The 26,382-nt window shown below is 46.0% G+C and overlaps 1 protein-coding gene across 9 annotated transcripts in view; it reads right to left on the bottom strand.

Moving 5' to 3' along the window:
• The window catches only part of ACHE (acetylcholinesterase (Cartwright blood group)), a 67,621-nt gene that overhangs the window by 15,843 nt on the left and 25,396 nt on the right, over positions 1-26,382 (bottom strand). For 4 of the 9 annotated variants that reach the window (XR_003939998.1, XR_003939997.1, XR_003939996.1 and 1 more), the window contains exons 1-3: positions 23,351-23,978; positions 1,584-3,121; positions 48-214 (exon numbers count right to left, since the gene is read on the bottom strand). Coding sequence is in view for 6 of the 9 variants with exons in the window: in XM_030187349.1 (XP_030043209.1) it covers positions 48-214; positions 1,584-3,121; positions 23,351-23,746 (2,101 nt within the window). In the remaining 3 variants the exon portion in view is untranslated. Of the gene's footprint in view, positions 1-47; positions 215-1,583; positions 3,122-3,218; positions 3,559-20,887; positions 20,949-23,350; positions 23,981-25,337; positions 25,354-26,382 lie in introns of those variants that run through there. The other 5 variants (XM_030187355.1, XM_030187350.1, XM_030187351.1 and 2 more) reach the window with 5 other exon arrangements.

The raw sequence follows: 26,382 nt of genomic DNA, 5'->3' as shown, positions 1-26,382 counted from the left end.
GCAGCTCCTGGACTGATAGGATGGGTATGGATGCTACTTCCCTATACCTGTAATGTTCAGTAGCTTTGGGAGGAAACGGTTCCAGAAAGTGCACATCTGGACTCGAAGTCCCTGATGAACCTTGAACTCCTTGCTATTTAGGGTGACATATCGCTGCTCGCCTGCTGTGTACGCTGGCCAATCTCTCTCTTGGTCCTCAGGATCATTGGGGTTCCTGCAGGGCAACAAGCATAAGTTAACACCAGCTTCACAAGACTTTGCTCCCTTTTGATGGCTGTGAATGAATGAGAGTCTGAATACTGGTGTTCCTCAATAAAGTGACCACAACTCACGCCCACACTGGGTCACAGACCAAAGCCTTGGCACAGTGTGATAATAACATTCATCTGAAGAAGATTCAGATAAAAGCTGGACCTGGATCACATTTGCACCCAAATGACCATTACGCCAAGGAATCAACAATATATATTTCTGATAAAAGAATGGATTTTACACTTGTCTTAAACACCCTCAAAATACTTTATCACAGAACCTTAAAAACCTCCCATAATATACCTCATCACCCCCCCCCCCCCTCAAACCCTTTGGTACAGACCCATAAAACTCCCATATCTTATCATAGCGCCCCCCAAAACCCTTCTTTAATATACCCTGTTATAGACCCATAAACCTCCCATAATATATCTCATCACAGACCCCTCCAAATCCTCCCTTAATAAACCCCAGTACAGACCCATAGCCCCCTCCTCAAAACCTTCTCATAATAAACCCTGGTACAGATCCATATTACTCTCCTGTAATATATCTCATCAGAGCCCCTCCCCCTAAACCTTCCCTTAATAAATCCTGGCAAAGACCCATATTACTCTCCCATAATATATCTCATCATAGCCCCCCCCTAAAAAAAATCCCTCTGTTAATACACCTCAGTATAGACTCAAAAAACCCTCCCGTAAGACATCTCATCATAGCCCCCAAAACCCAGTACAGACCCATAAAACTCTCCTGTAATAAATCTCATCATAGCCCGCCCAAAACCCTCCCTTAATAAACCTCAGTACAGACCCATAAACCTCCCGAATATAAATCATAACCTTCCCTTAATATACCTTAGTAGAGACCCAAAATATACCTCATCATAATCCCCCCAGACCTATAAAACCCTTTCCTCAATATATCTAACTATAGACCCCCCCCTCACTGAAACTCCATTAACATATTTCACTATAGAATCCAACCCTCCCTTTAATACGGCTTACCACACATCTCTTTGTCCCCCATAATATACCTCCCCACAAACTCCCCATCTCATCATATTAAACAACCCCTAATCTCTCTTCCTCTCACCAAAGACCTCCTCAAACTCCTATACCTGAACCCCTAAAAACCCCTAAAATCTGCCCAGACTCTCTTAATACATTTTATTGTGGATTAACCCTACACTTAATATAGCACCACTAAGCTCTCTTCTCCTTTTCTGCCTCCGATTCTCTTATCACAGACCTCCTGGAGGTGTACAGTATAAGGAAGATGCCGGTAACTTTTGAACACTGTTTTATTCAAGGTACCTCTCACTTTCTTACCCTGTTCTCGCAAAATTGGCCCAGTAATGCATGATCTGTCTGCTCAGCTCCTCCTCCTCAGGTGTGTAATTCAGAGTCTTATCCAGCGGCAGCCCAAAAACAAACTCAATCTCATAGCCATGCGGAACCCCCATCCACTCAGGCCACACCAGGTTGGATGCACGATGGTCAAATAGGTACATGTAGACTTTGTTGCTGTACTCGGCAAACTTAGTGGCAAATTGCATCGAGGGGCAAATGACATTTTGGTCCCCAACGATGTCATCCATGGCCTCACGATTCTTCAGGCCATTATTTTCATCCATCCAGTCAGTGTACTGGAGGATCACGGCTTCCATGGCAATGTCATTGGCATGGGGAATAGCCATTTTCACCCCACCTAAAAAGTCTTCTCTCGTGATGAGACTATCATTGTCTTTGCTGAAGCCGGGAACACCATATACCAGGAAGTAGGAGCCTTCATCTTGGTTCACGCCCACCAACAGTTCCGTCTCCTTGAAATTGCCCATATTTAGCATACCTTCAGGTGTGTCTGGAAAGAAGTCCCCATCGATGACTGGGACAAAGGGGAAACGGAAAATACAGTTGTACGGTAGGACTGACCATTCTTTGTCAATCAGTTCTTGGGGTTGTTTGGTTCTCAGGCAGTCTACTAATTCTGAGTCATCATTGCCATCGCAGCCAAGCAGGTTGCCCAGAAATGTGGCTCTCCGATGGCCTTCTGTTAAGGTTAATACAGCCCACGGACCATTAGGTGCCCCACTCTGCATGATTGCCCGTGTGAACAAAGATCTGCTGCTCGGCGAGAGTAGATGCATGCCCACCGATACTGCTCCGGCACTTTCCCCGAAGATTGTCACAGCATCAGGGTTCCCACCAAAGAAATGAATATTGTTTTGGATCCACTGTAATGCCAAACGCTGGTCTAGCAAGCCTACATTTCCAGGGGCTTCCTTACTGCCAGGGACGGCCAGAAAACCAAAGGCACCAACACGATAGTTCATGGAGACCACCACAATATTTTCCACGTAGCTAAGATACTTTCCATCGTAGACGTCCAAAGTTGAAGATCCACTATAAAAACCTCCGCCGTAGATCCAGACTAATACCGTGGCACTCTGTGGTCTTGGGGAGGGGGCCCAGATGTTAAGATAGAGACAGTCCTCGCTCATCTCTCTGTTAGGGTTCCACATCTCTGTGCCTGGGAAACCTGGGTAAAGAGTGTCCACATACTGATAACAGGCTTTGGGGTATAAAGTAGCATCTAGAGTCCCACTCCATGATTCTTTGGGTTCAGGTCTTTGGAACCTCTTATTACCGAGTGGAGGTTCAGCAAAAGGGATCCCCAAAAAGGCAGAAATGTAACCGGACAGAACTGGTATTCGGATCCCTTGAACTTTTCCAGATTTGGTGTCGACGACAAGCTCCCTGTCACTCTGTGCTGAGATAAGAGTCGCTGACAGAAGAAACGCACAGAGCCAACAGCTCAAAGGGGAACCTGCGACTGAAGCCGGCATCTCTGTCCTTTTGTGGCTTATCTGAAAGAAGAACGTTACAGACAGAAAAAAAAATGGGTCAGAAGCAGGAGAGCAAGAGAAAAAGACAGAAGACAGCAGTAACAGCTCGTTCCACAACCATAACCTCCATGAAAGTTCTCAGTTTGCTAGTGGGTAGGAAGGAGTAAGCCTTATGCTGATGATAAGAAACTGTACAATAAAAACAATGCTTTCTTCCATCTGCTGCTTCTCCGACACTCTAAGAACATTCTACTTAGGAAATGAAATCAACTGGGGTTCTGAGAGATAAGATAACCCTGCCTCCTTCCAAAGGCTGTATTTACTGCTTCTTGGCATGTTAATGTTTTATCAGTCCCTTGCAGGGCACAAAAACAGTCAGCTGTCTTACAGGCTGGGCATTTAAGATACCTGGTTAATTCCCTCAGTGCAATGTTATCCCAAAGAGTACCAAATGTAACCTTAGAGCAGACTGAAGTACTCTGCAGTCACGCCTGAGCCTGGCTGTAGGGATGGAAAGCACAGCTCCTCTCCTTCTCTAGGAGATGCCTTGCTTCCCAATAGCAGGTAATTAAAACATGACATAAAGAGTGGAGGAGTAGCCTAGTGGTTAGTGCAGTGGACTTTGATCCTGGGGAACTGAGTTCGATTCCCACTGCAGCTCCCTGTGACTCTGGGCAAGTCACTTAACCCTCCATTGCCCCTGGTACAAAATAAGTACCTGAATATATGTAAACCTCAGAAAGGCAGTATATCAAGTCCCATTTCCCTTTCCCCCTTTCCCTTATGACATCACAATATCAGAAGTGAGCCAAGTATAGGCATGCAAGCCATTGTGACATCACTGATGAGGTTGGCTCTTATTGGTGGAATGAGTGGAGGAGTAGCCTAGTGGTTAGTTCAGTGGACTTTGATCCTGGGGAACTGTATAGGGCAATCAAGCCATTGTGACATCACTGATGAGGTTGGCTCTTATTGGTGGAATGAGTGGAGGAGTAGCCTAGTGGTTAGTGCAGTGGACTTTGATCCTGGGGAACTGAGTTCGATTCCCACTGCAGCTCCTTGTGACTCTGGGCAAGTCACTTAACCAACCCTCCATTGCCCCAGGTACAAAATAAGTACCTGAATATATGTAAAACGCTTTGAATGTAGTTGCAAAAACCTCAGAAAGGCAGTATATCAAGTCCCATTTCCCTTTCCCCCTTTCCCTTATGACATCACAATATCAGAAGTGAGCCAAGTATCAGGCAATCAAGCCATTGTGACATCACTGATGAGGTTGGCTCTTATTGGTGGAATGAGTGGAGGAGTAGCCTAGTGTTTAGTCCAGCGGACTTTGATACTGGGGAACTGTATAGGGCAATCAAGCCATTGTGACATCACTGATGAGGTTGGCTCTTATTGGTGGAATGAGTGGAGGAGTAGCCTAGTGGTTAGTGCAGTGGACTTTGATCCTGGGGAACTGAGTTCGATTCCCACTGCAGCCCCTTGTGACTCTGGGCAAGTCACTTAACCAACCCTCCATTGCCCCAGGTACAAAATAAGTACCTGAATATATGTAAACCTCTTTGAATGTAGTTGCAAAAACCTCAGAAAGGCACGTATATTAAGTCCCATTTCCCTCTTTCCTTTATGACATCACAATATCAGAAGTGAGCCAAGTATCGGGCAATCAAGCCATTGTGACATCACTGATGAGGTTGGCTCTTATTGGTGGAATGAGTGGAGGAGTAGCCTAGTGGTTAGTTCAGTGGACTTTGATCCTGGGGAACTGTATAGGGCAATCAAGCCATTGTGACATCACTGATGAGGTTGGCTCTTATTGGTGGAATGAGTGGAGGAGTAGCCTAGTGGTTAGTGCAGTGGACTTTGATCCTGGGGAACTGAGTTCGATTCCCACTGCAGCTCCTTGTGACTCTGGGCAAGTCACTTAACCCTCCATTGCCCCTGGTACAAAATAAGTACCCGAATATATGTAAACAGCTTTGAATGTAGTTGCAAAAACCTCAGAAAGGCGGTATATCAAGTCCCATGTCCCTTTCCCTTTCTTCCGTCAACAGGCAAGGCCTGGTGGTTCTCCTTCTCTTAAGATGAGAAAGTGATGTGCTGGTCTCTGGTGCCAGGACTTTCTTCACCAGATAAAAACAAAGGGTACAATATTCAGTGCTAGTTAACCAGGTCCTGACAGAATATTCAGCGGCACATAACCATATAGGCAGTATCTGGTTAGTACCAGGATAGTCCAGGAGCGTAGCCAGGAGTTATCTGGGCACCACTGATATTCAGCAGAGAAACCCAAATATCTATCTGGTTAAACTGGGACAGCAAAAAAGGCTGTCCTAAGTTAACCAGGTCAGGCACATAAGCACCGCCATACTGGGAAAAGACCAAACGTCCATCAAGTCCAGCATCCTGTCTCTGACAGCAGCCAATCCAGGCTTCAAGAACCTGGCAATCCCCCCTCCCCCCCCCCCCCCCAAAAAAAAAAAAAATTAATAATGTTCAATGGACTTTTCCTTCAGGAATGTCCAAACCTTAAACTCCGGCAACGAGCTATCCAGGTACCGGCGCGGAATACTGGTGGCAACTGGGAAACTCCCAGCAGTCACTCCAAACCTAGATATTCAGTGTCTGTACCTGCATAAGGGCTGACACTCAACATCCATTTAAAGACTGGCTCAAAATTGCCCCCAAAGAGACTTTCTATTGGCACGGAAAACTCAGCCTATTCTCACCATCCTCCGCCGGGGCCCTCTGCCTAAGGAAACTATACGCAAAAGGACTCCAAACATGGTGTTCCCCCAATCGATATATTGACCCCCTCCTTTCCTTCTTCTCCTGCTCTGCAAAGATTCCCACCCCCATCCACCTCCAGCGTGCACACACACAGAGTAAGCAGCAGGCCCCCCTCTTCAGAAATAAGCAGAGGTTTGCAGCTCATCCACTGTGGTATACTATTTCAAGAGGGATAGCTGTGTTAGTCTGTAAGGTAGCATAAATGACATGGAACCCACAGGATAGATTCACAGATAACAGATGTAGTTATCAATATGGGCTACCATTAAGATGCGTTATTTGTTAATCCCAGTTATTAGTAGCTAGGTCTCGTTGCATAAAATAGGACCTGTGCTATAATCGCACGAGTTAGTGGTAACATAACACATCTTAACGGCAGCACACGTCAATCACTTCCCTCCTTACTGTGGAGTTTCGGTCTCTGGAACCAGAGCTGATATTGTGATGTCATAATGCCTCACTCCACCAATGCCTAAGAGCAACCTCATCAGTGATGTCACAATGACTTGATTGCCCTATACTCGGCTCACGTCTGATATTGTGATGTCATAATGCCTCATTCCACCAGTGCCTGAGCCAACCTCATCAATGATGTCATAATGGCTTGACTGCCCTATAGACTCACTTTTATTACATATAGCAGTTTTGATTTCTAGAGACATTTCTTTTGTCTTTAATTAAGAGAGGAAGTTATCATCGTGATCTCCTGTTAAGATGTTATTTTACTGTTAACCCCAGTTATTAGTAGCTAGGTTTCATTGCATAAAATGGGACCCTGTGCTAAAATAGTATGAGTTAATGGTAAAATGACATGTCTTAATGGTAGCCCATGTTGATAACATTCCCTCCCTCCCCCCGGAGAAAAATTTCTTCACTCAACGTGTGGTAAAGGCGGTTAGCTTAGCGGGGTTTAAAAAGGGTCTGGACGACTTCCTAAAGGAAAAGTCCATAGACCATTGTTAAATTGACTTGGGGAAAAATCCACTGCTATTTCTGGGATAAGCAGCATAAAATGTATTGTACTTTTTCGGGATCTTGCCAGGTACTTGTGACCTGGATTGGCCACTGTTGGAAACAGGATGCTGGGCTTGATGGACCTTCGGTCTGTCCCAGTGTGGCAATACTTATGTACTTATGGACTCCTAGAAGCTCATGAATCAATAAATTTGTTAGTCTATAGGGTGTCACCAGCTTCTGAGTCATTATTACATATTATATGATTGATTCATACGCACATGGCCCACCCTTGTCAGGCTAAGCAAGGCATATAACACCAGAGAAGCAGAAACCAAAATTCATTTCCTGCTGTATTGTGCAAGAATCAACTATTAGAGAGGTGCACATTTCAGACACTCAAATAAAATTGCCCTTTGCTCAGTTTTATCCTACCTGCTTTAAACTTTCTCATTCACAATTTTGCCGTGTTAATTCAAAGTCCCCTGTTTGCTTTCCTTGTATGAAATGTCTTGTCTAGACGTCAACTCCGAACAACAGTCAGTGTCTATTGTGTGCCTCTGTGCAATGCTAGACATATCGCGGTAATAATTATGATAACTTTTCATCCGTGCTCTGTAATTGTTGTAGCAGGCCTCATGTATAATGGAGCTAAGGATTACCCCAGAATGGGATCCAGTCGGGAGGGAACAGTTGGAAGCTTAAGGGGATTTCCTTGCTACAGCCTGGTGGGCGAAACATGTCGGATGTATTCCCCTCACCGACTGAGAAAGATGTTAGAAATCTTCATGATAAGATGAGTAAAAGTTATATTTGCTATGAAAAAATTCTAGTGGAGGTAAGAAATAATAAACAGTTGAGGAATAAAGGGACCTGTGATGAGGTGGGTGTGTAAAGCTTAAGGGCAATGAAGTATTGAGCCTTTGGGTGACACTGCTGAGGTCCATGATACAGTAAGAGAGAGAAGAGTTGATTATATATTACTACTTCTACTTATCACTTCTATAGCGCTACAAGGCATACGCAGCGCTGTACACCATACATGAAAAGACAGTCCCTGCTCAAAGAGCTCACAATCTAAATAGGACAGGCAAACTGAGGGAATTAAAGAGGTGGGGATAAAAGGGTACAGGGCAAGTGAGTAGTGGTTAGGAGTCAAAAGCAGCGTTAAAGAGGTGGGCTTTAGCCTGGATTTGAAAACGGCCAAAGACGGGGCTAGACGTACAGGCTCGGGAAGTCTATTCCAGGCGTGAGGTGTAGCGAGATAAAAGGAACGGAGTCTGGAATTAGCAGTAGAGGAGAAGGGGACAGACAAGAGAGATTTATCCACAGAGCGGAGTACCCGAGGGGGGGCGTAGGGAGAGACAAGAGTGGAGAGGTACTGGGGAGCGGTAGAGTGAATAACATAACAGAAGCACAAAACAGCAAGCCACTTACATCAAAATACAAATCAACCTATAACAACATAACAAAATCATAAATAAACAGAAAACATGTAAAATATTCAATATCAAAGATCTTAATGGAAAAATAAAAGCTTCTTGCAATAACCAGGTTTTGCAAGCCTTTCGAAAAGCAAAATAGCCAAGACCTGCTTTCAGATCCCTGGAAGTTTTGTTCCACAGAGTCAGGGGCATAACTGGAAAATGTCATTTCCCAAGTATCAAAGTGCTTCGCTTCAGAGACATTTAAAGGTTATTGGAGGAAATCCTGGGAGGATGTTTTTTTTGTTTCTATTTTTTAATCCTGTTTTCCAGTTAGCTCTGTCAAGAATGAAAACCTACCCTTGCTCAGCAGCTATATTTAGCTGTTCAAAAAAAAGAAAAACAAAACGGGTGCTGTAGGGAATCCTGCCCGGTTGCATTTCCTACTTAAGTGAAGGAAGTAAACTTTGTGCATGTGTTCCCCGCATAAGCCCAGCTGCAGATATAACAGAAAGAAGGCAAAGAGGTTAATTCTGTACCAGCACACCTGATGGCAACTTTTAAAGGGAAGCTAGCCAGAACGTTTCCCTTTAAATATATGTTACAACGTAAGCGGCTATTTTTGCTAAGAGATGATAATAACAGATGTTTCTTTATTGTCTTACTTTGGCCAATACGGACTAGATGGATGATACTTCTCTGGCCTTTATGAGGTGCCTATCCCCGCGACAAGATGAGACTGCAGGAAATTGAAGTAACATCTTTAACATGCATGCAGATACTGCAGCTAGTAGGCTACCCACTCTCGCTCCATTTATCATTGCCACATGGCATAGTAATAACATTAGAACAAGTAAAACATGGTTTGCAGTGGATAATTGTCTGAGGACAGATGGGGCATATGCTTCTGATCTGAAAGACATCTCCCTCTGAGTGGTAATGGAGAGACAGCACACAGAATCCATGCGGTTGGGAGGTACTCCCGTTTATCTGGCTGCAGGGAAACTGCTGGAGCTCTCTCTGTCCCAAAAGATGTTCAAATAGGAAGAAAATGTGAGCTTACAGCTTCTCAGACTAAAGGGGAAAGGAAGACATTCTTCCAGGCATTAAGCAATTCAGGTCTCTGGTACCCAGAGGTGGCTTCACCTGCACAGAAAAAAGGCTGGAGTGAGGCGGCTCACGGCTAAAGCCCTCAGATACAACAGACATATCCTTACAATAGGGACAAAATAGATCAAGCTGGTAGATGTACCCTGATAACACTTTTACAGACACCCAGAACTCACGTTTACTAGCCAATAACAGCAATTTTCAACAAGAGCTCCAGGGCTTAGCCAATTAACTTCTAACTGGTGAGCCTGGGTATAATGGCGGAAGGTAATCTTAAGAATAAAATTACCGATTATACGCATAAACATGACCAAATGGGGAAGAGAGGCCGTGTCTTTCTACTCAATTAGAATTCTTTGAAGGTGTGAATAAACATGGGGTGAGTCAGTCAATACAGAGGTCAGTTTTCAAAGGGGATGTCCAGCGAGGCTTGCTATTCACCTGAAATATATGCGCGGATTAGGTGGATTCTCAACGGCGCCATTTAAAAGAAGCACTTAATCTATGCATTTATTTCTATACCTATTCTAGGTGTATAGACACAGATTTGGGTTATGCCTGGGTTTGGCACACCCAGCCCAAACATATACATTAGACGGGTGGGGGGCAGAGTTTAGAAAAGACGTCCACCTCAGAATAAGGACGTCCATTTCTCATGTATTTTAGAATAGAATCTGCCGACATACAACCTGTTGTAAAATACCCAAGAAATGGACGTCCAAATTCTGGCTACGCCCAGCATGAACATCCATTTTACAAACTGAAAGGTCCAAACTATGAATGGGGCAAAACAAGGGACCTGGACGTCTTTGTAGCAGCACAGAAATGTCCTTATTATAAAATGTCACTACCAATATACAACACAAAAGACCTGATTATAATGAATGTTCCGGGACCTCAGTGGAGAACCTCAACGGTTGTGAATTTCTTGTTCCATCGAGAATTAATCTCCCTTATCGTCACTGGTCCATTTTTAATTTTTTCAAAATTGTAAAGATAGTAATACTTCAATCTCTTATTCAAAACTTTGGAAAAATATGCATCATGAATTTAATTCAAACTTATCTGATCGTGTTGGCTGGGGGCTTGCTCTTCCAACGTGAAATCATGTTTCGCTACCCACTGCTTCAAGGAAAAATCCCCAATATCTTAGCCAGACTCATCGTGCCGACTAGTTATCTCTCTATTGCAACGTTTGGGCACCTGCAAAAAACTTTTTTATACTGCCATTTAGACAAGTTCTTATTATAAACTGGTGAGCCTGATGTCATTGCAGGGCAAAATGGTAAAGACTATTATAAAGAACAAAATTACAGAGCATATTCAAAAGCATGGATTAACGAGACAAAGCCAACATGGATTTACATAAGTACATAAGTATTGCCATACTGGGAGAGACCAAAGGTCCATCAAGCCCAGCATCCTGTTTCCAACAGTGGCCAATCCAGGTCACAAATACCTGGCAAGATCCCAAAGAGTAGCAACATTCCATGTAGAACTGCAAACAATAGCAAGATTCTGGAATCCTAAAGAGTAACAAGATTCCATGTAGAACCCCAAAGAGTAGTAACATTCCATTCAGAACCCCAAGTACAAAAGTATTGCCATACTGGGACAGACCAAAGCTCCATCAAGCCCAGCATCCTGTTTCCAACAGTGGCCAGTCCAGGTCACGAATACCTGGCAAGATCCCCAAAAAGTACAAAACATTTTATACTGCTTATCCCAGAAATAGTGGATTTTCCCCAAGTCCATTTAATAACAGTCTATGGACTTTTCCTTTAGGACGCCGTCCAAACCTTTTTTAAACACCGCTAAGCTAAAAGAGGTTTGGACGGCTTCCTAAAGGACAAGTCCATAGACCATTATTAAATTTAGAGAAGCGAAATCTTGCCTCATCAATCTATTACATTTCTTTGAAGGGGTGGACAAACATGTGGATAAAGGTGAGCCGGTTGATATTGTGTATCTGTTTTTTCAAAAGGCATTTGACAAAGTACCTCATGGATGACTCTAGAACGTCATGGGATAGGAAGTAATGTCCTATTGTGGTTTAAAAACTGGTTAAAAGATAGGAAACAGAGAGTAGGGTTAAATAGTCAGTATTCTCAATGGAGAAGGGTAGACAGTGGGGTTCCCCAGGGGTCTGTGCTGGGACCGCTGCTTTTTAGCATTTTTATAAATGATCTAGAGATGGGAGTAACTAGTCAGGTAATTAAATTGGCTGATGACACAAAGTTATTCAAAGTTGTTAAAACGCAAGAGGATTGTGAAAAATTCTTACGAGACTGGGAGACAGGGCATCCAAATGGCAGATGACGTTTAATGTAAGCAAGTGCAAAGTGATGCATGTGGGAAAGAGGAACCCAAACTATAGCTACGCAATGCAAGATTCCACATTAAGAGTCATCAACCAGGAAAGGGATCTAGGTGTCATCATTGATGATACATTCAAACCCTTTGGTCAGTGTGCGGCGGCAGCTAAGAAAGCAAATAGAGTGTTAGGTATTATTAGGAAAGGAACGGAAAACAAAAATGAGGATGTTTTAATGCCTTTGTATCACTCCATGGTGCGACCGTACCTCAAATATTGTGTTCAGTTCTGGTCACCACATCTCAAAAAAGATATAGTGGAATTAGAAAAGGTACAGAGAAGGGCAATGAAAATGGTAAAGGGGATGGGACGACTTCCCTATCAGGAAAGACTAAAGCGGCTAGGGCTCTTCAGTTTTGAGAAAAGATGGCTGAGGGGAGGTATGATAAAATAATGAGTGGAGTGGAATGTGAATCACTTTATTCTAGGAATAGGGGGCACGCAATAAAGCTACAAAGTAGTAAATTTAAAATGAGTCTGAGAAAATATTGCTTCACTCAATGTGTAATTAAACTCTGGAATTCATTGCCAGAGAATGTAGTAAAAGCAGTTAGCTTAGTGGGGTTTGGATAGCTTCCTAAAAGAAAAGTCTTTAGCTTAGTGTGGTTTAAAATGATTTGGATAGCTTCCTAAAAGAAAAGTCCATAAGCCATTATTAAAATAGACTTGTGGTTAGAGTGGTGGACTTTGGTCCTGGGGAACTGGGTTCGATTCCCACTGCAGGCACAGGCAGCTCCTTGTGACTCTGGGCAAGTCACTTAACCCTCCATTGCCCCATGTAAGCCGCATTGAGCCTGCCATGAGTGGGAAAGCGCAGGGTACAAATGTAAGAAAAATAAAATAGATACTATTGGAGATTCTACATGGAATGTTGCTACTATTGGACATTCTACATGGAATATTGGAGATTCTACATGGAATGTTGCTACTATTGGAGATTCTACGTGGAATGTTCCTACTATTGGAGATTCTACATGGAATGTTGCTACTGTTGGAGATTCTAAATGGAATGTTGCTATTCCACTAGCAACATTCCATGTAGAAGGCTGCGCAGGCTTCTGTTTCTGTGAGTCTGACGTCCTGCACGTACGTGCAGGACATCAGACTCACAGAAGCAGAAGCCTGCGCGGCCACATTGGTGATCTGCAAGGGCCGACTTCTAGTGGAATAGCAACATTCCATGTAGAATCTCAAATAGTAGCAACAGTGGAGAAGTGGCCTAGTGGTTAGGGTGGTGGACTTTGGTCCTGGGGAACTGAGTGCGATTCCCACTTCAGGCACAGGCAGCTCCTTGTGACTCTAGGCAAGTCACTTAACCCTCCATTGCCCCAGGTACAAATAAGTACCTAAGCCGCACTGAGCCTGCCATGAGTGGGAAAGCGCGGGGTACAAAAAAAAATTATTTCTAGGATAAGCAGCATAAAATGTATTGTACTGTTTTGGGATCTTGTCAGGTACTTATAACCTGGATTGGCCACTGTGGGAAACAGGATGCCTGGGCTTGATGGACCTTCAGTCTGTCCCAGTATGGCAATACTTACGTTCTTATAAAATGGCCATATAGACCTCTAGGTGGTGGAGTAGCCCGCAGGTAACCAGAAGATGTCCGCTCAAATCCCACTGCCACTCCTTGTAATTTTCTTTAAATTGTGAGCCCTCCATGGACAGAAAAATACCTACTATGACTTCTCTTACTGCCTCCAGTGGAGAACTGCTCAATCGGAGCACCTTTCTATAAACTGGATGTGCCAAGTAGCAGGTCTAAATACCAACGTCCATCTTTTTGGACATGGATGTCCCTTCCTCTTCTGCAATTGGAGTTGGACATCCATATTTTGGCCCCTCCTTACTCCCACCCAAAACACATCCAGACCAGTAGACATTCATATCCAGGGTTTATAAAATTGGGATTTGGATGTCCATGCGATATGGATGTTTAAATGCCAGTGTTCAGATGTTCAAAACATGAACAGAGCTTCTAAAATAAGGGCTATGGGCACATAGTTGGCCCCACCCCCAGAACTGCCCTTCCACGCCCATTTTTCTGCATATATAAACTACCCCAGAAAAGTATACACTTAATCTTATAAGTGCAGTGGCGTTCCTAGGGTGGCTGACACCCGGGGTGGATCGCCGATGCGCCCCCCCCCCCCCGGGTGCAGCGCCCCCCCACCCCGGCGAAAGGACAATCCCCCCCGGGTCCAGCGCGACCCCCTCACCCCCGGCAAAAGGCCACCTCCACCCCGGCGAAAGGACACACCTCCCCCGGCGAAAGGACACCCCCCGGGTGCATTTTTACCTGCTGGGGGGGGGGGGTGCCACACACCTGTCTGCTTCGCTTGTTCCATGCTCCCTCTGCCCCGGAACAGGAAGTAACCTGTTCTGGGGCAGAGGGAGCACGGAACGAGCGGAGCAGACAGGCGCGCGGCACCCCCCCCAGCGGCGTGCACCCGGGGCGGACCGCCCCCACCCCCTTGGTTCGCCACTGTATAAATGTACTTCCATTGAAAATGAAACTCCACTAGGACATAGATGTCTGGCACGGCGCTGTTTGCATCTAGATTTCAGGAGGTATTTAATAAAATCCCTCATGAGACCCCCTCAAGAAACTGAAAAGTTGTGAGATAGGAGGAAATATCTTCTTGTGCATTGATAACTGGTTAAAAGAAGAAAAAACAACAACAACAGAGAGTATCGCTCCATGGTGCAACCGCACCTCGAATATTGTGTTCAATTCTGGTCGCCGTATCTCAAGAAAGATATAGTGGAATTAGAAAAGGTGCAGAGAAGGGCGACGAAAATGATAAAGGGGATGGGACGACTTCCCTATGAGGAAAGGCTAAAGCGGCTGGGGCTCTTCAACTTGGAGAAAAAGCGGCTGAGGAGAGATATGATAGAGGTCTATAAAATAATGAGTGGAGTTGGAACGGGTAGATGTGAAGCGTCTGTTCGCGCTTTCCAAAAATACTAGGACTAGGGGGCATGCGATGAAGCTACAATGTAGTAAATTTAAAACGAATCGGAGAAAATGTTTCTTCACTCAACGTGTAATTAAACTCTGGAATTCGTTGCCAGAGAATGTGGTAAAGGCGGTTAGCTTAGCGGAGTTTAAAAAAGGTTTGGACGGCTTCCTAAAGGAAAAGTCCATAGACTATTATTAAATGGACTTGGGGAAAATCCACTATTTCTGGGATAAGCAGTATAAAATGTTCTTTTTTGGGATCTTGCCAGGTATTTGTGATCTGGATTGACCACTGTTGGAAACAGGATGCTGGTCTTGATGGACCTTTGGTCTTTCCCAGTATGGCAATACTTATGTACTTACGAGTAAGGCTATAATGGTTAACTTTGTCAGAGCAGAGAGGTAAATACTGGGATGCCTCAAGGATCTGTACTGGGACCAGTGTTTAACTTCTTCATGAACAATCTGGAAAAGCGAGCAATGAGTGAAGTGATGATTTTTGCAGTTGCCACAATATTATTCACTGTAGTTAAAACACGAACAGATTGTGAGGAAATGCAAGAGGATCTTGCCAGACTGGAGAAGTGAGCGTCTTAATGTGAACAAGTGCAGAATGATGCACAGAGGAAAAAAAAGAAACAATTCCAGCTTTAGAGACATCACGTATATCAGTAATCACCACCAAGGAAAAGGATCTTGGAGCAATGGTGGACATTGAAATCCTCAGCTGAGTGTGTGGTGACAGTGAACAAGCAAACAGAATGTTAGGAATTATTAGGCAAAGAAGAGAGAAAAAAAAGCATCATTATGTCTCTGTATAGATTAGAGTTGCCAGCTGGCTGCAGACATTTGAGAACAGGGTGTGTGACAACCCTAACTGATAATGAAATTGTGTAAGTTTCTCTCTGCAGTGTAACTTGTCTCTCAGGAGGGAAGTTATCACTACCATTAAGATGTTTTATTTTACTGTTGACAGAAGCCAAACCACAGTGGCTCCGCTCATTCTGCCTCGCCTCACCCTATGCTTGGAATAAACTTCCTGAGCCCTTACGCCAAGCCCCCTCCCTACTCATCTTCAAATCTTTGCTCAAAGTCCACCTCTTCAATGTTGCTTTCGGCACCTAACCTTTATACCTTTCAGGAAATCTAGACTGCCCCTATTTGACTGACTGTACATTTGTCCTTTAGATTGTAAGCTCCTTTGAGCAGAGACTGTCCTTCTATGTTAAATTGTACAGCGCTGCGTAACCCTAGTAGCGCTTTAGAAATGTCAAGTAGTAGTAGTAGTAGTGTCAAGCCAAAAGAGTGTCTTGAAAAACTGTAACAATAATTAGTAGAAACACACTTGGTGAAGTACGCAACCACTGCATGGACTCGACACGGGCTGTGTTTCAGCTACAGTACAGAAGTCCAAATGCACAAAGTTGTGTATAACTCGCAAAGTGCAAAAATAAATGGGGGGGGGGGGGGGGGGGGGGGGAAACTTAAGACTCTTCCCCAATGAAGAAAAACTGAAGCAGACAAACACAGCACTTTATGGAGGAGAAAAGCTGCTGGACTGACTCCATTAAAAGCTGTGTTTGTCTGTTTGGTTTTGGCTTTGCACTGGTCTTTGGTCTTCTCCGCTGTGTTTTGGCTTCTGCTTCCTATCCATGGAGATCAGTCCTTTCTTCATTTTACTGTTAACTCCCGTTCTTAGTAACGTGGAGGGGCATAATTGAAAGGTGAGCCCAAGTTTTCCTGAGGACGTCCTCGCAGGACGTCCCGGCGAAGGGGCGGGGAAACCCGTATTATCGAAACAAGATGAGCGTCAATTTTTTCTTTCTTTGCACCGCTTCAATGCTTTTTGCATCCTTAGCAAGATAAGGCCTCCAAAATTGAACACAATACTCCAGGTGGGGCCTCACCAACGACTTATACAGGGGCATTAAAACCTCTTTTCTTCTGCTGGTCACACCTCTCTCTATACAGCCTAGCAACCTTCTAGCTAGGGCCACCGCCTTGTCACACTGTTTCGTCGCCTTCAGATCCTCAGATGCTATCACCCCAAGATCCCTCTCCCCGTCCGTACATATCAGACTCTCACCGCCTAACACATACGTCTCCTGTAGATTTCTACTCCCTAAGCGCATCACTTTGAATTTCTTCGCATTGAATTTTAATTGCCAAACTTTAGACCGTTCTTCTAGCTTCCGCAGACCCTTTTTCATGTTTTCCACTCCCTCCCGGGTGTCCACTCTGTTACAGATCTTAGTATCATCCGCAAATAGGCAAACTTTACCTTCTAACCCTTCGGCAATGTCACTCACAAATATATTGAATAGAATCGGTCCCAGCACCGATCCTTGAGGCACTTCACTACTCACCTTTCCCTCATCCGAGCGAATTCCATTAACCACCACCCTCTGGCGTCTGTCCGTCAACCAGTTCCTAATCTAGTTCACCACGTCGGGTCCTATGTTCAGCCTGTCAAGTTTATTCCCTGTGGGGATCCGTGTCAAAAGCTTTGCTGAAATCTAAGTAGATTACGTCTATAGCACGTCCATGATTCAGTTCTCCGGTCACCCAGTCAAAGAATTCAATGAGATTCGTTTGTCACGATTTCCCTTTGGTAAAACCATGTGATGTCATAATGCCTCATTCCACCAATGCCTAAGAGCCAACCTCATCAGTGATGTCACTTATACTCGGCTCAATTCTGATATTGTAATGTCATAATGCCTCATTCCACCAATGCCAGTCTCATCAGTGATGTCACAATGGACTGACTGCCCTATACTGGGCTCATTTTTACTACATATAGCAGTGATTTTGATTTCTAGAAACATTTCTTTTTTTTCTATAATTAAGGGGAGAAGTTATCAACTTGGGCTACTGTTTACTGCATGTTATTTTACTGTTAACCCCAGTTATTAAGAAGAAAATAAGAACATAAGCATTGCCATACTGGGTCAGAGCGCAGGTCTGTCAAGTCCAGTATCCTGTTCCCAGCAGTGGCCAATCCAAATCACAAGTACCTGGCAAGATCCCAAAACAGTAAAAACAGGTTTTATGCTGCTTATCCCAGGAATTCTTGAATCTTTTTCTTGAATCCTTTTTTGGTTGCCTTTTTTGGAATTCTTAATCCTTTTTTTGGTTGTCTGTTTTATGGACACGATGTTTTAAATGACACATATGCAGGGCTTTTTTTGAGGGGGTACTGAGTACCGGCACCTTTTCCATTGTCTGCTAAAATTGACCCACGGACCCCAAGTTTTAATGAAAGAGCTCAGGCTCCACACACCAATTCTGCCTTGTCATAGATTCTGTGACTGGTTGCAGGGAGCTTGGCTATTGTGGGGTGGGTCCCTCAGTGATCACCCCACCCCTGAAGGGTGGTCTGGCATTTGAGTACCGGCGCCTTTTTTTGCTAGAAAAAACACACTGGAAATATAATATGGGATTGTTTTATGATGTGCAACTCATATGTTAAGATACATTTTGACATGAAATGCAGTAGTTAGTATTAATATATGTTTAGGAATAAGCAGAGGACAGGTCTTATTGCATAAAACGGGACCTGTGCTAAAATAGCATGCTTTAGTGGAAACATATCTTAATGGTAGCCCACATTGATAACTATGTCCCTCCTCGGTCTTTCTCTTGTCTCTTTCTGTGCCTGCCTCCTTGCTTTCTCTGTTCCTGTTTTCATTAAGTTTATGTCTCTATCTCTCACATTGGCAAATTTGTGGTCCTTGGAGATTTCTTGGGGGGGGGGGGGGGATAAGGAAAGGAAGTGACCAGCTGGGGAGGAGGGGGAGGGGAGCCCCGAGGCAGGGCTGAGCGAGAAGCCTTTGCTAGAAGTCTTGGGCCACTGAATGGAGCATGAAGGAAGAGAGGCAGCCCCAAACCAGCTGCTAAAGCTATTCTGGGTCAGAATCCAAGGGTGTCATATCAGTGGACACGTTTTTTCCACTATCAAAATACACACAGACTTAAAAGTGTTTGTGAGTGTCTAAACATAGATATATATGAAAAATAAATATACACACTCCCACCCCTCTAATAATTTCCACTCCCCCAGCTCTCTGTGTCCCTGAAATACATATCCCCATCTCCTGACAACATCAATTGATGCCTCTCATGGGCTCTTTAGCAACCTTGGGCAAGTGATCTGCAGAGCTGTGAAGTTGTTCCAGGAAGGAGGGTTTTTAGCCAGCTCTGATTTTTGCACTTGCATCCCAGTGCATTGTGGTATCTGTAGCTCCAGCTGCTACCATTTTGAACTGGTGCTGCAGGTACCAGAAAGTTTCGTCTGAGATTCATGGCATTCCTAAATTTCCCTGTGGGAATTGGGTAACCCAGTAGCTCTGTACCTGATATAATGGGCCAGCTTGTGTGTTGTGATATATTAGCTGAGTTCTGAATGTGACCATGACCTGGTTAGTACTGACCCACTGGCTGTGTTCTGGTTCTAACTCTGTCTGTAGCCAACACACAGGACAAGAGAGCGAGCAGCTCCAAACAGAACACGTCTACTCTCTGAATCAAATACCAGCTCACCTCCCTGGTGCGTTATCAGAATAAGCATGTTCCGCCCAGAGTCTGCGACTTCCCAAGTGTCCTGCCACACCCCTCCCCCTCAGGATCTCACTTCTATAATGTACACTGTTCAGTTATACAGATCAACCATCTTCTGCTGCCTTCTTTCTTCCTTTCTCTCTCTCTCTCTCTCCGTTTCTGAATCTCCTTTCTTTCCCTTCATGTGTTTTTCTTGTTCCATTCAACATCACATGGAAGCACAGAAGCCAGAACTGGATGCTTTGAACGGGATGGATTCTGTACACCACCCAAACAGGGGCGTCCTCACTGAACCCTCTAACTGTGTTCTCCACAAGTGCTGGTAACAAGGGGAATAAATATCCCTATGATCTTGAAAACCCCTGCTCAAGCTGAGTGCTACTCACAGTGAGCTGCTTAACTCTAGGTATAGAAAATTGAAGCTCACACCTCATTTCTCCAGCAGAAGGAGCAAGGTGGAAATGGGCCTCCCAGGTCTGGGTTTTGGTTAGAGCATGTTGGCAGGGGAAATCCCCTGGCCCTGAAGGTCCCTGGCTTAGCACAGCAAAGAACTTCACCTAGATGCATCTCTCTTGCAAAGGCATAACTCATTACCTCCTATGCCTACACGTAGTATTCCTTATTTATCCAAAGACAGAAAACCAAGAATTCACCATACCTTAGCCAGAGACAGAACATGGGGAATAAACCCCGGGAAATCTCAGTCCAGCCATCTCTTCCTGGTCTTCCCTTCCCAGTGTCCTCACCTGCTTTTCCCATCATTTGACAGTGAATCTTTCTCACCGGAACTGCATGAGAATCTTCAGAATAACTTTCTGAAACCATATCCCTGCCCGGGGCTTATTTATAAACAGATGATGGCACCTAAGCTTCCAAAGGCCTGAGAACACCACTCTCTCACTCAAGCTTGGGTGTCAAGCTCCTAGAAAGTCTGGCTGGAATAGGAATCCCCTGAAGTAGCAAACTTTCAATAGAAAAAAAAATGGGTAAATGCTTCACCGAGATCCTAATGGAGCCAATTATCCATACAAGTGCCGTCGCTGCCCCTTTTTTCAGAGCCTGTCAACCTCTCTCTCTCTCTCTCTCTCTCTCTGCAATCTCTCTCCAGAGCCTGTCAACCTCTCTCTCTCTCTGCATTCTCTCTCCAGAGCCTGTCAACCTCTTGTTCCATCAGTGCATCTCATCCTCCCTTCCCGCTGCCCCTTTCTTCCTCCTTCCCTACTGCACCATCCTGACCCCACCTTCACATCCTCCTCTTCCTTACTGCTCACATCACTGCATCCCATTCCAGAGCTTCTCCACCTCTCTCAGAGCCTGACATCCTCTCTTCCCTGTCTGTTCCTCCAGACTGTGTCTATGTTCACTTATTGCAGGATAGTAAATCTCACCACACCCCTCCCCACCATGCTGTGTATAAACACAAACAGATCAATTAAAAAAAGGCAGAGGATGTAAGCAGCTGTCAGTCCCTGCCTCTCTTCCCCACTATCCTAGATCCCCCCCCCCCCATCTCTGTAGGGATACAGAAGAAGAGGTACACCCTGTAAGGGCAGGACAGATGGAGGGGGGATAGTTAAACATTATAGCAGGGCTATTTTTGATTGACTTACAGGAGCTGTCCCTCGCCTGGTTGCTGCAGACATCCCCACTCACTCAATAAGAGTTTCCTGCAGGCTATGCCAGTTTAATTTCTGACAGGATATCCCTTTGCTTTGGACGCTGTAGGTTGCCCGATGTCCCTGGTTGGTTTGCTGCAGGATGGCCTTCTGTCTCTGCTTTGATTAATGTAGGACCTGTGCCAGCTTTATGTTGCCTCTTTCTATTTTGCCGCAGGTTGGACTCTCTGCCACTAACTGGATGCATGGAAGCTGCCTCGCTCTGTCTGGGATTATTTTTATGCATGGTGTCACTCTGGCTGGGTTTATTATGCTGCAGGTTGCTTCCCTAGCTCTGGTTTTCGGGATATGTACATGGTGTCCCATTGTCCCAGGTTATTTTGCTGCAGGATGCTACCCTAGCCCTGGTCTGGGGGATGCTTGCCCTGTGTCCCTCTATCCAGGGTTATTTTGCTGCAAGATGCTCTCCTAGCCCTGGTCTGGAGGATGCCTGCACTGTGTCCCTCTATCCCGAGTTATTTTGCTGCAAGATGCTCCCCTAGCCCTGGTCTGGAGGATGCCTGCACTATGTCCCTCTATCCCAAGTTATTTTGCTGCAAGATGCTCCCTTAGCCCTGGTCTGGAGGATGCCTGCACTGTGTCCCTCTATCCTGAGTTATTTTGCTGCAAGATGCTCCCTTAGCCCTGGTCTGGAGGATGCCTGCACTGTGTCCCTCTATCCCAAGTTATTTTGCTGCAAGATGCTCCCTTAGCCCTGGTCTGGAGGATGCCTGCACTATGTCCCTCTATCCCAAGTTATTTTGCTGCAAGATGCTCCCTTAGCCCTGGTCTGGAGGATGCCTGCACTATGTCCCTCTATCCCAAGTTATTTTGCTGCAAGATGCTCCCTTAGCCCTGGTCTGGAGGATGCCTGCACTGTGTCCCTCTATCCTGAGTTATTTTGCTGCAAGATGCTCCCTTAGCCCTGGTCTGGAGGATGCCTGCACTGTGTCCCTCTATCCCAAGTTATTTTGCTGCAAGATGCTCCCTTAGCCCTGGTCTGGAGGATGCCTGCACTATGTCCCTCTATCCCAAGTTATTTTGCTGCAAGATGCTCCCTTAGCCCTGGTCTGGAGGATGCCTGCACTATGTCCCTCTATTCCGAGTTGTTTTGCAGCAAGATGCTCCCCTAGCCCTGGTCTGGAGGATGCTTGCCCTGTGTCCCTCTATCCAGGGTTATTTTGCTGCAAGATGCTCCCTTAGCCCTGGTCTGGAGGATGCCTGCACTATGTCCCTCTATCCCGAGTTATTTTGCTGCAAGATGCTCCCTTAGCCCCGGTCTGGAGGATACCTGCACTATGTCCCTCTATTCCGAGTTGTTTTGCAGCAAGATGCTCCCTTAGCCCTGGTCTGGAGGATGCCTGCACTATGTCCCTCTATTCCGAGTTGTTTTGCAGCAAGATGCTCCCCTAGCTCTGGTCTGGAGGATGCTTGCACTGTGTCCCTCTATCCTGAGTTATTTTGCTGCAGATACTCCCTTAGCCCTGGTCTGGAGGATGCCTGCACTATGTCCCTCTATCCCAAGTTAATTTGCTGCAAGATGCTCCCTTAGCCCTGGTCTGGAGGATGCCTGCACTATGTCCCTCTATTCCGAGTTGTTTTGCAGCAAGATGCTCCCCTAGCCCTGGTCTGGAGGATGCTTGCCCTGTGTCCCTCTATCCAGGGTTATTTTGCTGCAAGATGCTCCCTTAGCCCTGGTCTGGAGGATGCCTGCACTATGTCCCTCTATCCCGAGTTATTTTGCTGCAAGATGCTCCCTTAGCCCTGGTCTGGAGGATACCTGCACTATGTCCCTCTATTCCGAGTTGTTTTGCAGCAAGATGCTCCCTTAGCCCTGGTCTGGAGGACACCTGCACTATGTCCCTCTATTCCGAGTTGTTTTGCAGCAAGATGCTCCCTTAGCCCTGGTCTGGAGGATGCCTGCACTATGTCCCTCTATCCCGAGTTATTTTGCTGCAAGATGCTCCCTTAGCCCTGGTCTGGAGGATACCTGCACTATGTCCCTCTATTCCGAGTTGTTTTGCAGCAAGATGCTCCCTTAGCCCTGGTCTGGAGGATGCCTGCACTATGTCCCTCTATTCCGAGTTGTTTTGCAGCAAGATGCTCCCCTAGCTCTGGTCTGGAGGATGCCTGCACTATGTCCCTCTATTCCGAGTTGTTTTGCAGCAAGATGCTCCCTTAGCCCTGGTCTGGAGGATGCCTGCACTATGTCCCTCTATCCCGAGTTATTTTGCTGCAAGATGCTCCCCTAGCTCTAGTCTAGAGGATGCATGCACTGTGTCCCGAGTTATTTTGCTGCAAGATGCTCCCCTAGCCCTGGTCTGGAGGATGCTTGCTCTGTGTCCCTCTGTCCCAGGATATTTTGATGCAAGATGCTCCCTTAGTCCTGCACTCCATACTACCCATAGCAGCTCTTACCTGCGTGGGCCAGTGTCTGCGGGCGGCTTCTTGTTGCCGTCTTTCTGCCTCTCCTTCTGCTGCAGCTCCAGCTCCACTCCGCTCCCCTCTGCCCCCCCTCCCCGGCTGCAGATCTCGCGAGCTCCGGCCAGCAGCACCGGGTCCCGGCTGCACAGGCAGGGGGTGGGGTGGGGTGGCCAGAAAGAGAGAGGACAGCACACACAGGAGGGGCATCCCTGACTCTTCCTGCAATCTGGGGAGGGGAAGGAGGGGAGGGCTGTGCCAGCCAAGGGAGAGCAGCACAGGCTGAGGCTGCAGAATCAGAGAAAGAACAAGGGGGAGACAGAGCCAGAGAAATGGACAAGAATGAAAGGATGCTAAAAGCATCACTACCATCAACCTCCCTCTAGCTCTCATCCCACCTTCTCAGCTCTCCTCCCGTGGTCCCTTCTTCTCAGACTCTGCTAGCATTCTCCTTCCCAGCTCCCCATCTTCTCTCATCCCTCCTTCTGAGCTCTCCTTATCTCTCACCACTCCTTTCCACCACTTTTCTTATCCCTCCTTCCCCAGCTTTCTTCTCTTCTTTCAAAGCTGTCTCTTTTGCACTTTTCCATTATTTTCTGTTGCTGTCTTTACCACCCCCCTGCCCCCGGTCTTTACGAAAGATCAGTCTTTTTTTTCTTTTCTTCTGGTTCATGCATTTTCCCCGTCCCGGTTCCTTTCTTCCTCTTCCCCTCCTCTCAGCTCAGCCCTTATGCTGGTCCTCCGCTCCAACCCCCAGAAGTGTGTCTCTTGACATTTCACATCTCTCTGGTCGGTTCTGGCACTTCCTACTTACTCTAACAAGCCCCCCCCCAACCCTCCTCCTCCCCAATTTGATCAAAGGACAGCAATTAATAACCCCAAAGTCAGCAGGAAGGGGGCTGCCTCGTGCTTCTCCCCTGGCCTGCTGCAGGGAACCTAATCTAGGAGCTTCCAGAGCCAAGATGGAAAACTTCTCTGGGGAGGGGAGGGGAGGGGAGGGGAGGGGAGGAGGTTTTATTTAAAGCCAGGGAGACGGGGCCCAGTGACTGGTGGGACATTGGTGAAAGGGGCTGAGAGAAGTCTGGAAGGGAATGAAGGGTTTGTCTTGTTGGGCAGACTGGATGGACCGTACAGGTCTTTATCTGCCGTCATCTACTATGTTACTAGTGGAGCCCTTCAGGCTATCAGGGTCCAGAGAGTGCCATCCAGCCTATCCCTTCTTCCTTTCCTTCCACCCAAAAAAGGTGGTGCAATCATACCTCTCCCAAATACAGATCTCCTTCCCACACACTGCAGGGGTGGTCACTGGAATCCACATCTCTATAAATACAGACCTTCTCATACACATCATGGTGTACTGTAATCCTTCCCTCAGCCCTGTAAATACTGTAAATATAAACTAGATCCCCCATCCCCGTAAATACAGACAAGACTCTCCCTTCGTACTATAATCACGACCCCGTCCATGTAAATATAGACCCCCCCCCTCCCCATACATACCTTGGGGGGCACTCTAATCCCCCACTATTCCCTAAAAATACAAACCCCATCCTTGCACACTCCATAGGCACCTCTAATCCCCCTTTCATGCCTGTAATTACAAACCCCCTCCTCACACATATAGACACCCTAATCCCCCTCTTAGTAATTCCCCTCCATCCCTGTATAGATCTCACTCCCTGTGCCTACCATGGGGGCACTGTATTCTCCCTCCCACCTCCAGAAATGTAGATCCCCTCCCCATATGCACAGTAGGACATAGTAGGGCCCAGGGCAGAAATTTGGGAGGGGTCCCCAGAGATTAGTAGCAACCTGTGCCTTCTTCAGCTTTGAGCAGGCTTAGGGTCTTCTGTGATGGGGGTATCCAGGGCAGTTGCCCTGGCTACACATCCCCTCTGGGGGGAGGGGGCTCATTTCTACCCTCTTAATTACAAGGTCTTCCTTTTCCCTCTTCCTCCCACCCCCATCCCTTCCGTACACTTACCCTGAAGTAGGGATGTTATTCTAATCTTCCTCACTTCTCCATATCGTAAACTCCTCCCTCCCATCCCCTCTCCCCTAGCATACGCACAAGGTCTCCTGGGAAGAGATACCTTGCTTCCCCTGTCACTCCTCCTCCCTCTCTCTCAGCACACAGACTCTCAGGGGCAGGCAGATATTTCTGGGATCACAGCCCACCCCCTTGGGGCAGACGCTCTTCCTTGTTTATGTGGATACCACAGTAACAGGGTTTGAAAATAGTCAGGAGGTCTAAGTAATAATGTATGGCATGTGACAGCCAGAAGGGAGAAAATCCTTTCCATCTGTCCTTAGTCTGTGTGTGTGCGCATGTGTGTGTATGTAACACACGTATCTCTGACTGTCTGCTTTTAGCACTCTTGTTGCAAGATTCAGCCTCAGTTCAAAATGAGAAGAGAGCAAGAAAGACAGTGAGAAATAGTTTACAAAGGAGAGGAATCCAATGTCAGGGGATACAGGAAGAGACAGAGAGGAACCCCTGGGGCAGGAGGAGAGCAGGGCACCCTAGGTGAACCTTCAGCCTTACACCCCATCCCTAACTCAGTTAACATTTAGACCCCTCCCAAATATTAAACTTTGTTGTTTGTGTGTGTGTGTATGTGTGTGTGAGTGAGTGTGTGTGTCTCTCTCTCTCTCTCTCTCACACACACATATAATGAGGGCAGTTTCCAAAAGTAAAGTAAATGGGTATTTGAGGAATTAATTTCGGAAACACCTCAAGACCTACCTGTTTAAAACGTTCTTACCCACAGCCAACAAAAACTAAACTATTTGTACCCATACAACCCATTGCAGATCCCCCTCCCCAACAACCTCTATTCTCACCATGTCCCCTCCCCTTTTTATCTTCTACTCCCCCATCCTACATAAGTACATAAGTATTGTCATACTGGGACAGACCAAAAGTCCATCAAGCCCAGCATCCTGTTTCCAACAGTGGCCAATCCAGGTCACAAATACCTGGCAAAATCCCGAAAAACTACAATACATTTTATGCTGCTTATCCCAGA

This window comes from Microcaecilia unicolor, chromosome 14 (genome assembly GCF_901765095.1).
Source record: "Microcaecilia unicolor chromosome 14, aMicUni1.1, whole genome shotgun sequence".
In the NCBI taxonomy this organism is placed as follows: Eukaryota; Metazoa; Chordata; class Amphibia; order Gymnophiona; family Siphonopidae; genus Microcaecilia; species Microcaecilia unicolor.
The sequence above is the reverse complement of the archived record's forward strand: the minus strand, read 5'-3'. Positions and strand labels throughout refer to the sequence as shown.